Source organism: Argopecten irradians, chromosome 1, assembly GCF_041381155.1.
Source record: "Argopecten irradians isolate NY chromosome 1, Ai_NY, whole genome shotgun sequence".
Lineage (NCBI taxonomy): Eukaryota > Metazoa > Mollusca > Bivalvia > Pectinida > Pectinidae > Argopecten > Argopecten irradians.
In genome coordinates this window covers 55682940-55696615 of record NC_091134.1, presented here as the reverse complement: position 1 = coordinate 55696615, position 13676 = coordinate 55682940, and the positions used below count along the sequence as shown (strand labels likewise).

Below are 13676 nucleotides of genomic sequence, written 5' to 3'. Positions count from 1 at the left end.
CTGATTCTGAGGGAGACAGGCTGTTATCAGCAGAGTGCAGTATGGTGCAGTCAATGGTTCAATGTAAACCACTCAATGAGCTTCGGTTTGTTCGAACTTTCCATGTCCTTAGCCACATTCAAAGTGAACAGATATGCTGTCTGCAGATATGTTTTTTAATCAAACTTATTCTTTGTCCTTGATCAATTCTGTCCTATGATTGGTAAACATTTGTTCCCACCATCTGACTTGTACAATAACTTTCTGGTTAATTGGTTAATGTTACTTGCAGAGATCGATGCTTGGTAGACATTTGTCTTCTTGCATTATCTGTTGTCTAAATACCACTGTCAGATTTAAAATCTACCTTCTTTGTTTCTGGCCAATAGTGCAGCGCCATACTCATACATGTATGCTGTCTTACTTATAATATAACCATGAATTCAACTTATACCGACCTTAATTTGTTGACTGGTACTACTTCTGTGCATTTATTGAGTGAAAGCTTGTCCTAATTGATTCAACAAATCTCCTGTCTTATATACTTATACATCTAGTTTGCACTGAATGTTCATTAACAATGTATGGTGACATTAAAGAACTGTTTGAAAATTGATTTTATCTTAAACTCATTCTATATCCATGATATCTGCTACTTTCAATAATCAAGACAGACATCTACTGATTATTTCAGATTTTTACCTTTTTTACCCACAAACAGTCTGACAGTTATCTTGTATGTGTCATCAAATAATTGTAATTAATGTTTTTGAAATGCTTAGCTCCATTATCTTGTTAGCCTATGTTGCTTAGCAACATCAGATATTAGGCACATCAAATGACCTTTTGTCAATAGGTGGTTGCCTTTTTGTCCTTAAACAACTGATTATACCACTTTTTCACAGAAATACAAAGGAATCACTCTCAAACTATGTATGTTTCTGTCCCTACCTGTTGCCTAGGACCCTACACTATAATGCTCTAATTACTTTTTAAAGCTCTTGTTTTTTGCAAAAAAATTCTTCAATTCCATTTTTTTCATTTCAAGAAATCATAGTGACAAGACTGCCAAGTTCTCAAAGGCGAGGGCTATCAATTTTAAACAAAATACTTTGCATAAAAATACCCTGCATATTGTATGCTACATATGTATTCATGCAAAATATTTTGCTCACCAATGAGTGACTATAGAAAGGCCCACAATGATACCATCCTTTACAATACCATTTATATGTCTTCATCAATGTCCATTACCAACCATGGAATGAATGTACTGAAAATATGTAGTATGTAAATCAAGAAAACATTAAGAATCAATTATTTTATGTATATTATTTCTTCACAAACATAAACACAACAACCATGAAAAGCATATTGTAAACCTACTTTCCTTCACATACAATTTACTGCTATAAACTCTATCTGGGTCAAGATGAATTTGCAAAACTTTATCTCCACAAATTAGAATCTATTCAAGCTATTTTGAAAGGTTTAATTATCTCACTCAAAAGTCTATTATGCAAAAAAAATAATCTCTGTGAACTTGGTTTACATAGAAATCAATACTTCCATAAATTTTAGTAGACCTAGATGGACTGACATAAAAGTCATATGAAGTTCTTGTGCCTGATAGTATAACATTGATCAAAGGTTAAAACTAGGTCACAGTGACCTACTCTGTATACCAGACTCTACCACATCTAAGTGAATCTGTATGCCTATGAAGAAGTGCCTTATAATATAGGATATTGTCTGGACAATTATCTCTGATGTATTAGAATTGGTCGATTATCAGTGACCAGGTAGTTCTATCTATAGAGCACCCAACCAGTCCTTAAAGGTCTTGGGTTCAAACCTCGGTCTGCTTGTTACATTTTCTCCACTTCTGTTACAAATTGACGAGCTTGCCAATTGAAGTTACAGTTAGCAGCCGGTAATATGAACCATTGAATATCTGTGCTTTTGAGACCAAAAATTGGAAAAAAGGGAGGAAGTAGTGGTACTGGACTAGGTGGACCTTTGAAGACTGTGTAAAAATATAGGTCAGTGACCTGGTTATATTACCCTTTCACACCACCTTACCTATGTGTCTCCAAATATATGTGTTCCAGTGCCTCCCTGCATGAGACAGAGCTTAGACTACCTAACCTGGTTATATTACCCTTTTCACCTTACCTGTGTCTCCAAATATATGTGTTCCAGTGCCTCCATGCATGAGACAGAGCTTAGACAAGATAACCCACAGAAGGAAAGAAGGACAGACTGACATATTATAAACCCTTAGGTACCTGGGTTATGGCTAGGAACTAATTACTGCACTTCATTTATCACACAACTTTTGTTGTTTATTGTGAACAATAACCTTCAACAAGGAATTAAGAGCAATATGGGGAGACAGAAACAATGGGAAATTGTAGGTTACAGAGATATAATTATTTCACAGCTTCATTAAACGCAGCACTAATTTATCCCAGCATTGAAATTTAATGAGAGTTTTGGTAACGCAAGGTATCAGATCAGACAGTTAGTGTGCTCGTTAGTGGGAAGACACATTAGGAATGGAATTAATTATAAACTTGAAATTGTAGTCATATAGTCATGATGATTGCAAACGAACAATACGGACATTCAAATAATCATTTGAGTGTCAATAGATATAAAATAAGTGAAGCTATTTGCAATCAACAAATGTTAATTAAATGCCCCATAATATATCACCGTCTCTTAAGGGAAACACATTCATTATTTCACATCATAGTCCATTTCACTTTGGCAACACATTTCCATATTGTCCGATGCAACTTTCCTTGAACACAAGTAACGTTGAGTGTCATACTTGAAAAGAAAAGTCCTACTTCATCAAAGAGTTTCTGTTTTGAAAGTTCAGATGTTGAAATGAAGTCCAGAATTAACTGATCCACGTGAACCTGATGGAGTCTCGCTACAGGTAGACAGACTTGGACCCCCAAACAATGGAGCCCGCACGTGTCCATTCAGTAACTCAGTCTTTTCATTCTCCTCAACAGATTCTGGAAGCCAAATAACAAAACATGTTAAAAACATGTACATTTTTCTTCTTTTTTCAAAGATTTTATTTTCATTTATTTTACTTTTTGTTTTGTGTAGAGTACCTCCTCTCTCTTTGTGGTTTCCTTTTTCTCTACATTTTGATGATATTATATTGATAAGTATCGGAAGCTTGGACAGAATCCTTACTTATGAGATTATACAATCTGATAACCAGACTGAATTCACAGTCATTACACTGTCCAATCAAATGGCTAAAAAATTAGATATAATATCAAACAGCCATCACATGCAACTATACAGCAACAAAATAGGAAAACATCATTTCATGATTGAAAAAATGTTTATTTTTATTTTCTTGCAAGACAGGCATAACAAAAGCATGTACTATGGCATTCAAAACAAATTATGATATTTTGCAGTAAAAACAGTCACAAAATCATCTGTGCATACAATTTTACATGGGCAAACATCTATAAAATGTCCAACACATTACATATAGAATGCAGATTGTTCATGCCAACAGGAGTATCATGTAATGAAATCAAGTCAATACTATCAGGGAGAATTCATCACTAGTTATATCACAGAAGATTTTACGAGAAATATGTCAGAATGAAATATGGACGTTGTACAAGTGAGGCTTTGTGTAGCTTAATCACACCATCTCCATTGTCTGTTTTGCCTATCCGAGTACATCTAGGTATATTATCGATGTCTTTTATAACCAAAGCTTTATCTTATTCCCCCTTGGCAGCTTTATATTTATCACAGTACACATATAAAGCATGCAATAATACGGTTACAAACTTATCAAACATACAAAGGTATCAGACAATGGTTTTGAAACAACGTACTTCACTATAATATGAAGCAGCCATCTAATCTAACACTGTTGATTGATTGTGAAGGCTATTGCCACTACAATAATATCAACTTATTCACAATGTTTGGATAATTTCAGATGTGCATCCTACCTATTCTGAATTTAACGTACTGTATATGGTTTGCGTCACTTTGAATACTTGAGGTTGGTAACAAAAGCTATGTAAATGATAACCTAACAATACAATCTTCATGGTGTTAGATAAGCTTTTATATAGTGTGATAGGCTACCTAGAAAATGAGATAAGGTAAAGAGAGAATATTGGCACAGAATATTCCATTGAGTCTAGATAAGCTTTTAGGGTAAGAAAGCCCCAATACAGAACAGAGAAACAAATCAAAGTGATTGACTCTTCCACCTCCCTCACAATGATATTAATAAGAATGTCCTAGTTTTGTATGATATTATCAGGATTGTTATGGTCTCCCACGATATTATCAGGACTGTCATGGTATCCCATGATATTATCAGGATTGTCATGGTCTCCCATGATATTATCAGGATTGTCATGGTCTCCCATGACATAAGAAAAGTCATGTCTCCCATGATATTATAAGAAAAGTCATGTCTTACATGATATTATAAGGAAAGTTATGGTCTCATATGAAATTATCTAGAAAGTTATTGTCATATATGATATTATCAGGAAAGTCATTGTCTCGCATGATATTATAAGAAAAGTCATGTCTTACATGATATTATAAGGAAAGTTATGGTCTCATATGAAATTATCTAGAAAGTCATTGTCTTACATGATATTATCAGGAAAGTTGCTGTCGCCTGATGATACCACAAGCCTACAGCCAAACCAATGGACCACAGTGTAGCTATTGCACAACTGTTTCTGATGGAGCAATGGGTTCAATTATTCTCTGAACAATGCCTATACATTTCAACAGTCTCCATCTCTATTTGAGAATTCTATTGCTAAGCATACAAAATCCATCTACGTAGTTCGTGTTTACACTTACTGCTTTAATCTTTCTGCAGTTTTCATCCCCAAAGAATCACATTCTATCACTATCATTAAACTCAATACAAATTTTCTTGATATACACCACACTTTGTTTTGACAGATTTTACTCTGTATTTAACTTTCTGCACTTAGATATATCAATATGATTTTCACTTGTTGATTTCCAAACTTTCACAGACATGAATAAAATCAATTTCACACACAGACAGAAGATGTTGTTCTAATTCCTCACACCATGAACATTATAAAATGATTGTGTTAACATTTTAAGTGTTTAGATATCAGATCTATTCTTAGTGATTGTCTGATGCATTTGCCATGTATAGACTATAGGCAGCAATGGTAGAATGTAAGACACCTTAACCACTTCACCATGGCTGTCCTAGACGCATTCATATAGCAACGTGTATGTAGATACAAATGATAACTTGGATAAGCCAAAAACCTTGGATTATACACATTGTTACAAGATAATTTCAGCTTCCAGCATCAGTATAATTGACAAACATATAACTAGCATTAATGCTTGCAAATCCACTTTAACAAATACTTAATCAGGCTAAACACTGAACGACTGTATGGATGATGGTATTATTATGGTCTGGAGGTCCATTTTCATATTAAAGATTGGTTAACATTAAACTATACAAATATACATCATTAATTAATAATGAAATTTATACTTTTCCTAATGTTTGAAATTTTTCTTTGTCTTTTTTATTCTATGACATTTTTTTGTGTTGAATTGATATTTTGTTTTCTGTAATATCTCATTCTGTGTTTATTTTTGCTTTGAAAGCTTCCAAATCTACAAGCATTAAAACTGTGGCTACCCAAACATGATATTCTGATTCCTAGAAAGCTTTCTGAAAATTAATCTTTATATCAATAAATGAAAGCCCATCAAAGTATTAGATTTACTTCACTTAAAAGGAATCTTACACATTCCATTTACAAAGCATGGTGTTTCATGGTGTTTATTACAATGGTTTTACTTTTTCTTGCTATCAGATTTTCTTCCCAAAGTAATGGTATATGTCATATAAATTTTACCATTTTGAAAGAATAATTAATATCCACAGTGAAACATTCTAGAAAGGAAAGAATAGGTGAAAGTCATCCATTTCAACTCCTTATACTCTCACCTATACCAATTGAAACCTTATACCTTATAAGTAAGCGCCCCCACCCCTAAAAGCTCCCCCCCCCCCTTTTATAGGCTTCAATTTCACTTACTTCAAACTAACTGCAGACTGACAATATTAAAACAATGTTAGTTTCCTTACTGATATCTTTAACAAATAGATTTATGGCTTACTTTGAAGAATGACTTTTTGAAAGGCTAGTCCAAATTTGTTTCTACAGAGGATTCCGCTTATTTGAATAAGTCACTTTCCAGAAGAAAATATGCAAATAACCGGAGTATTCAAATAGGCGGAGATGGCATTTTGCACCTCCGTTTGACCCCACACATATGTACATTATATGTGAACAGGCAAATAGATATTGTTTCCTTTACTTGATAAATACGTAAATTATTTACACTTAAAATGAACAACAAGTAATTATTTTCGAAATTGTAAATCGATTTTAATTGTTTGATCACAAAAAATATTCCAATATTAGATTCTTGTTTACGTTAGATCGACATGTGAATCTTTGAGAAACAGCTAAACGATCGATATCAAATGCAATAACTATACAGGATTGAATTAGTGTCTGCAATTCGAACCTAAATAATAAACAATTTTACGTACATTTGCTTGGAAAAATGAACTTACGATTGTGATTAAATTTCAAAGTGCCGATCAACTAGGCCTAGCAGTGTTGTTTTGACACATGTGTATGAATTCGAAAATGGCAACAGGTGATAAAGCCATGCGTTCACTGTTTTGAGAATTCTTCCTGTATTGTTGATCAAAACGGCGAATAGCTTGATAACATTTCAGAAATTAATTCATATTCAAGTAGCAAGAAAACAACATAGCAAGTATCTTTTGTATCCTACATACGAAACTTGCGGTAGTCATTGCAAGCCGACTTTGCATGCTTTTATGTCTCGCTCAAGGAGATGCTTGATATGTACATGTCTGTCATAGTCAACAAGACTCTGGTTGAACTAGACTACTTATGAATGGCGATTGTTGTAAAGAAGCATAGTATCTCCAACCGATTGCGAACTAAGGTATGTTACGTTAATAAATAAACATATTTGAAAGTGCAAATGCTTTAATTAGATGTTTGAGTCAGTGATTATACTAAAGTAATGATCTATCGCTGCTGATGAAAATCGTAATAGCGTCGAATACCTTTGCAGATTCATGCATAAAATAACAAGCCATACGATAACGTTTATCTGTCACCATGATGATTTCTAGTAAAATCGAAGTATCTTGAACATATATCGGCGAATTTCAATAAAAATATATAGCAAAATTGAAAAATATTCGATTTTATTTTTAGAATTTCACAAATATTTTATTCAAATAACCGGAGGTCACGTAAAAGTCTATTCAAATACACGGAGTTGAAAAACAAAGATAAAGAAGGAAAAAATCGGGACCGCAGAATTTTATGCAAATAACCGAAATATTCAAATAATCGTTATTCGATTATGTGGAGTCCTCTGTATTAAGCGCCCCTTATTTGCTTAAATTGTTCAAGTACCCTGGGCGCTAAATGGATCAAATAGAGTATACGATACCATATATTCTATGCCATATAACAATCAAAAGGCGATCTTAAAGACCAAGATAATTGTTGCAAATATCAAACAGTTCATAGTAATGAAATCCATTTAAACCTATAAGTTTATGCAATAAACTTTTTAAAAAAAAATATAAAACTTCAAAACGTTTTTATGGAAATTAAGATAAATGAATTATCTGGCCAAATTTGGTTACATTCCATGCAGAACTGTATGACTAGTAGCAATTTAAAGGAAATGTTGACGGAAGGACAGAGGACGGATGATGGCCGACAGACGCCGCACCATGACATAAGCTCACCGTTCCTCATTCTAAATACATATACATCTACTTAATTTTCCAATCAATACGCCTGTCATAAATTGTGTGTCAAAGCATAGTCTAAATGAATCATGAAACGAAAGCACAACGTTCAACACAAATAGTTCTTCTTGCCCACATTTAAATTTGTATACTGTATATTTTCCAGTATCTCAAAAACAAAGACATTGATTTGGTATGGAAAAGTTCAAGTGTTCCACGAAACAATCTTTCTTCGGAATGATTTACGTAGTTTTAAAATTGCTGACATAACAAAGTTCTTTCAGTCGTCAAAATTGCTAAAGCGTGCAAGATGTTATAAACAGTTAAGCTTAGACAAAATTAAGTGACATGTACTTGAATCATATGTAAGTTTTTAAAAAAATTTTATTGGCACAAACTGCCACATTAGTCATTCTGAAAATAAAATGTTATTGAACTACTCTAGTATAGTGACACTAAAAATGTAAAACATTTATTGCTATATACAATGAATAAATATAATAGTGATCAATGAATTTGGTTGCTTTTAATAATACTATTGGCAAGAAAATTTCTGATTCGGCAAGTTGAAATTTTACCAACTTGCCAAAAATGGATAGTGGCTTAATAAAATTATACCCCTGAAAATAACAAATTTACTAAATCACAATTTTCTGACATTTAATTGTTTTTGAAGTTCACATTTGTAATCATAATGATAATTTCTAAATACAAAAAGAATGTTGTTCAATTACATGTTATGATCAGGCAGAAACGCTAGCCTCTAAACATTATACCTACTGCTAGCCTCTAAACATTATATCTACTGCCCTGATGCCCTGATTTAGTTGTCATTGTAACAATAATCGAGAGATTAACTAAATACACTTTAGTCTAGAACAATGTCTGATGTCTTGTTAGGCCATCAAACAGCTGTCATAACAGACAATTCTCTCATCCATTAATAAGACAGATGATGAGATAAGTCTTGCAATTGATACCAAAGTCTATAAAAAATTTCTTCCTTTTTTTTTCTCTACAGAAATAATGCTTAAAAAATTAAAATGCATACCATGCACTTTTGTGATGGAAGCTTAACAGACCTTCAGCCACTTGTACTGACCTAGATAACGATCCAGGAATTAAATGGAAGTTTAAATGGAAGTATTCAGGTTTTTATGCTCAACAGAAGGTTCAGTGACCTGTGTGGGTTGTCTGGAAGAGAGGATCATCAATATTTATCACACGGTATAAGTAATTACATCACTTTACATTATTAACACATTTCTATCCTGCTGAATTTCGGAGTTTCATTTAGTACCAACCAGATGTTTTCTCACCAACGCCTTAAGTAAATATTTTATATGACAAGTTCACTATACAATCCATAGACCAACAGACTGAAGCCAAATATGTAACTGTCAAACTTACTAAATCTCATTCCTTTCCTCCAAGAAAGTTATGCAACTTCTAATTAACATGTAGAGAGCTAGAATATTTGGAGGACAAATCTAACTATTGTCAGATACAGAAAGCCACTGACATTTAAGCCTAACCATAACACTTGTAAATACATTGTATTCAATGGGGTGGTAAATTGATCAAAAGTCTTCTTTGCTTCAAGTACATTTCGAGGACAAACTTAATTATATTTGACCCCTTGATAATGAAACCCAAGGTAAAGGTCAAGGTCAATTATTGAAACAAGAGGCCCATGGGCCTTAACGGTCATCTGACTCATAGCACAAAACAACAAAGTCACAGTATAAAGTATTGGTTAACGATTAATATAAACAATACAAGGAACTCCTTAGTTGAATATGTAAGTTTCTGAAATAGGTAAATGTCATTTGTTGAACAAACTTGGTAGCCCTTCATCCATATATGGTTGTAACCCATTCAAGGATTAATATAAGGAGGAGTCAGATTTTAAAGCCAAATTTCAGCAAAGCCCCCATTTTGGACCTCCACCGTACTATCCCCATGGGTCTTAGCTTGGTTGTTTATAAAAAATGATTGTCCTCACCTAAAGTTCCCGCTCTGAATCAATTAAAACCCCTATAGACCAATTTTTATTGAGATCAGAGACTGAACCCAAAAACAGGAAGTGGGCCAGCGGCCATCTTGAAATACCAAAATCTTTACGAAAATGTTTGCATGTTGTTCAGCATCAATTAAAACCCCTATAGACCAATTTTCATTGAGATTGGAGACTAAAACCTTAAAACAGGAAGTGGGCCAGCGGCCATCTTGGAATACCAAAATCTTTACGAAAATGATTGCATGTTGTTTGGCATCAATTAAAACCCCTATAGACCAATTTTCATTGAGATTGGAGATCGAAACCTGAAACAGGAAATGGGCCAGCTAAAATTAAGAAAATTAGCCCTTTCGGGGCCCCACCCCTCAGCCCCTAGGGGTCGGACCAGGCTCATTTATATAAAATATGATTGTCCTTCCCCAATGATGTTTCACATCAAATATAGATGAAATTCATCCAAGGAGGAAGGAGGATAGGATTTTAAAGCTAAAATAAGGACATAGTCATTCAAATCCCCCGCCAATGGAGATATCAAAGCTGAAGTAAGTTTGATTGTGGAGACTTATGTGTATGAAAAAAACCAGGAAAAAGGAAGTTGAGCTAAAGAAAGATGGAGTATAATTCAAGAAGAGCGGGGCTGCAATTGTTGAATCAGGTATACAGCCTTGATATTTATATTAGACTATATACACAAAGATGGGTGGAGTTTTGCAAAGTAACATTTACCATTTACCATGATATTTTCAGCAATGTTTCCATGGTAACGGAAAAAGTGCAAAAAATGAAAACCTAAAAATATAGCAAAAGGTACTACTAGATCATAAAAAGAATGTGTCTATGAAGTTTCATGGAAAGATCTCTACTGCTTTTAGAGTTATGCTCCGGAAACCATTCTTACGGAGGATGGACGGACGGACGGACGGACTGACGAACAGAACCCATTTGTATAAACCCCCACCAACTTCGTTGGGCGGGGAATAATTAAGAAAATTTGCCCATTTGGGACCCCACCCCTCAGCCCCTAGGGGTTGGACCAAGCTCATTTATATAAAAAATGATTTTCTTTCCCAATATGGATGAAATCCATCCAAGGATGAAGGAGGAGTAGGATTTTAAAGCTTAAATTAAGAAAATTTGCCCTTTTGGGACCCCACCCCTCAGCCCCTAGGGGTCGGACCAGTCTCGTTTATATAAAAAAATAATTGTCCGTCCCCAATGATGTTTCACACTAAATATGGATGAAATCCATCCAAGGATGAAGGAGGAGTAGGATTTTAAATCTAAAATAAGAAAATTTGCCCTTTTGGGACCCCACCCCTCAGCCCCTAGGGGTCGGATCAGGCTCATTTATATAAAATATAATTGCCCTTCCCCAATAATGTTTCACACCAAATATGGATGAAATCCATCCAAGGATGAAGGAGGAGTAGGATTTTAAAACTTAAATTAAGAAATTTGCCCTTTTGGGGCCCCAACCCTCAGACCCTAGGAGTCGGACCAGGCTCATTTATATAAAATATGATTGTCCTTCCTTAATGAAGTTTCACACCAAATATGAATGAAATCCATCCAAGGATGAAGGAGGAGTAGGCTTTTGTATAAATAGTCTTACGCACAACGTACGACGCACGGGGCACGGCGCACGACGACGGACAAAACACGATGACAATAGGTCATCCTGACCTTCGGTCAGATGACCTAAAAAGCATTAGTAACCCCATAAGCTCAACATGCTACAGCCCCCATAATATCACATCTTTTTCCCAAGCTTATATTTGCAAAGATTTCTATAGTTTTTCTTATTATGTTCAGAGTAAATAGAAGGTCCCTTAGCCTATTGTAAAAGTATATTTTCTTCAAAGAATATTTGAAAATTAGAATACCTAACAACCAGACTTAATTGACACTGTGAACAAGACAGCATTATCTCTGCAATAAAACTTGATGAAACAATGAAAACTAATAATATGTACATCAACTAAACCCGAACACTTTGGAACAGTATTAATGTTGCATTTAGCATAATGTAAATAAATCAATAATTTCTGACAACATAATTCCATAAACATCATTTTTGTCACCAAGCTATGCTGATACTTCAGTTACATGAACACACATCCTTGACATTTGACAGCAAATTTTCCAACAAGACATGAGAAATTGTATTAACAGACAGCTCCCCGTATCATTGCACAAGCTCGAGAATCAAGTATTGGTAAAGGCCAGTGATTTCTCTGCACACAAACTGATTACAAGAGCGATTGTATGAATTCCACGGCACCAAATCTAACAAATGTGCTTTATTAAGTTCTGTCTTGGCACCACATAACTTCAAAAATGATATCGCGAGCAATGAATGCTGGATAACTCCTTGGTTAAGAAAAGGTTCAGATTTCATCGTTCTGCCCATATTTTCCCAAAATAGTTCAACATATCAAAACATGTAAAAGTTTAGTGGATTTTGATGATCACATATAAATATATATATTAAATCCATGAAGAATTTTTTTTCTATTTTTTTGGGGGGGGTGGGGTGGGGGGGAGCAGTTGTTATCTAATTACGGTAGTTAGAATTTAATTATCATCTACCCTTTCTTTTCACAAATATTTCAACCTCTTACATAACCTAGGGAAAGGGAGGTGGTAGACCGAAATACATTGTAAACATTTAGTTAAAAACCCCAGACAAAAACTCTCAGCAACAAGAGGTGGTATATACAGTTACCATGTAAATTAAGTTATCAGACATCTTAACCTCTCAGCCATCATAGCCCAGTGGTGGGTTGTCACTGGTGGAATGTCAGACACCTTAACCTCTAGGCCACCACAGCCCAGTGGTGGGATGTCACTGGTGAAATGTCAGACACCTTAACCTCTCAGCCAGCATAGCCTAGTAGCTATAGTCTGATGTTACTGGTGGAATGTCAGACACCTTAACCTCTCAGCCATCATAGCCCAGTGGTGGGATGTCACTGGTGGAATGTCAGACACCTTAACCTCTCAGCCACCACAGCCCAGTGGTGGGAACACTGTATAGTAACGGGATCCGGCCCTGGTTGTTTGGTATCTACTTCCGGAATAATCGTACCCAAACAAATGAGAGGGGTAAGTGCTAAATCACTTTAAAAACTCGATAGTATTTCATTTGTTTATTGAAACCTATAAAAGATAAGAACAATGAAAGCTTAACATTTTAATATGTCCAACCATTGTATGTAAAAATGAGAATAAAGTCTCTTAGTTTGTATTCAAACATGAAACCATGATGGGATTTCCGTGCAAAACTGAGAAAAAAAACGTTTTCATACCAAGCGCGAGGATTATGCCACGCTTTATATGTGGCTCCCTGTTTGTGATTCAAATTAAACTAGGTTGTTATACTAAACCGTATACTGATGGATATACCAAACTGGAATTTTGTGCGTACCAAATACGTACACTATAGTCATAACATGCTCACTAAACATCAATGATTATGGCACACAGGATGTAGTTATGATAAATTTGAAGTGATAGATAGTTTTTGTTCTATCCTAATTCTTTATCAACATCTTACCTTAAAGAAATGCATCCGATATCCTGAGATATGTTCATATTCTCACACATTTTTCTCAGTTTTGCACGGAAATCCCATCATGGTTTCATGTTTGAATACAAACTAAGAGACTTTATTCTCATTTTCACATACAATGGTTGGACATATTAAAATGTTAAGCTTTCACTGTTCCAATTTTTGATAGGTTTCAATAAACAAATGAAATACCATTGAGATTTTAA

At 34.5% G+C, this 13676-nt stretch overlaps 1 protein-coding gene across 2 annotated transcripts in view; it reads right to left on the bottom strand.

Annotated features, from left to right (window-relative positions):
• The window catches only part of LOC138334358 (popeye domain-containing 2-like), a 45165-nt gene that overhangs the window by 25438 nt on the left and 6051 nt on the right, over positions 1-13676 (bottom strand). The window contains exon 4 of one of the 2 annotated variants that reach the window (XM_069283021.1): positions 2163-3008. The exons of the other annotated variant lie outside the window; for it this stretch is intronic. Coding sequence (XP_069139122.1) covers positions 2863-3008 — 146 coding nt within the window. The 3' untranslated portion in view covers positions 2163-2862. Of the gene's footprint in view, positions 1-2162; positions 3009-13676 lie in introns of those variants that run through there. 2 annotated transcript variants of the gene reach the window in all.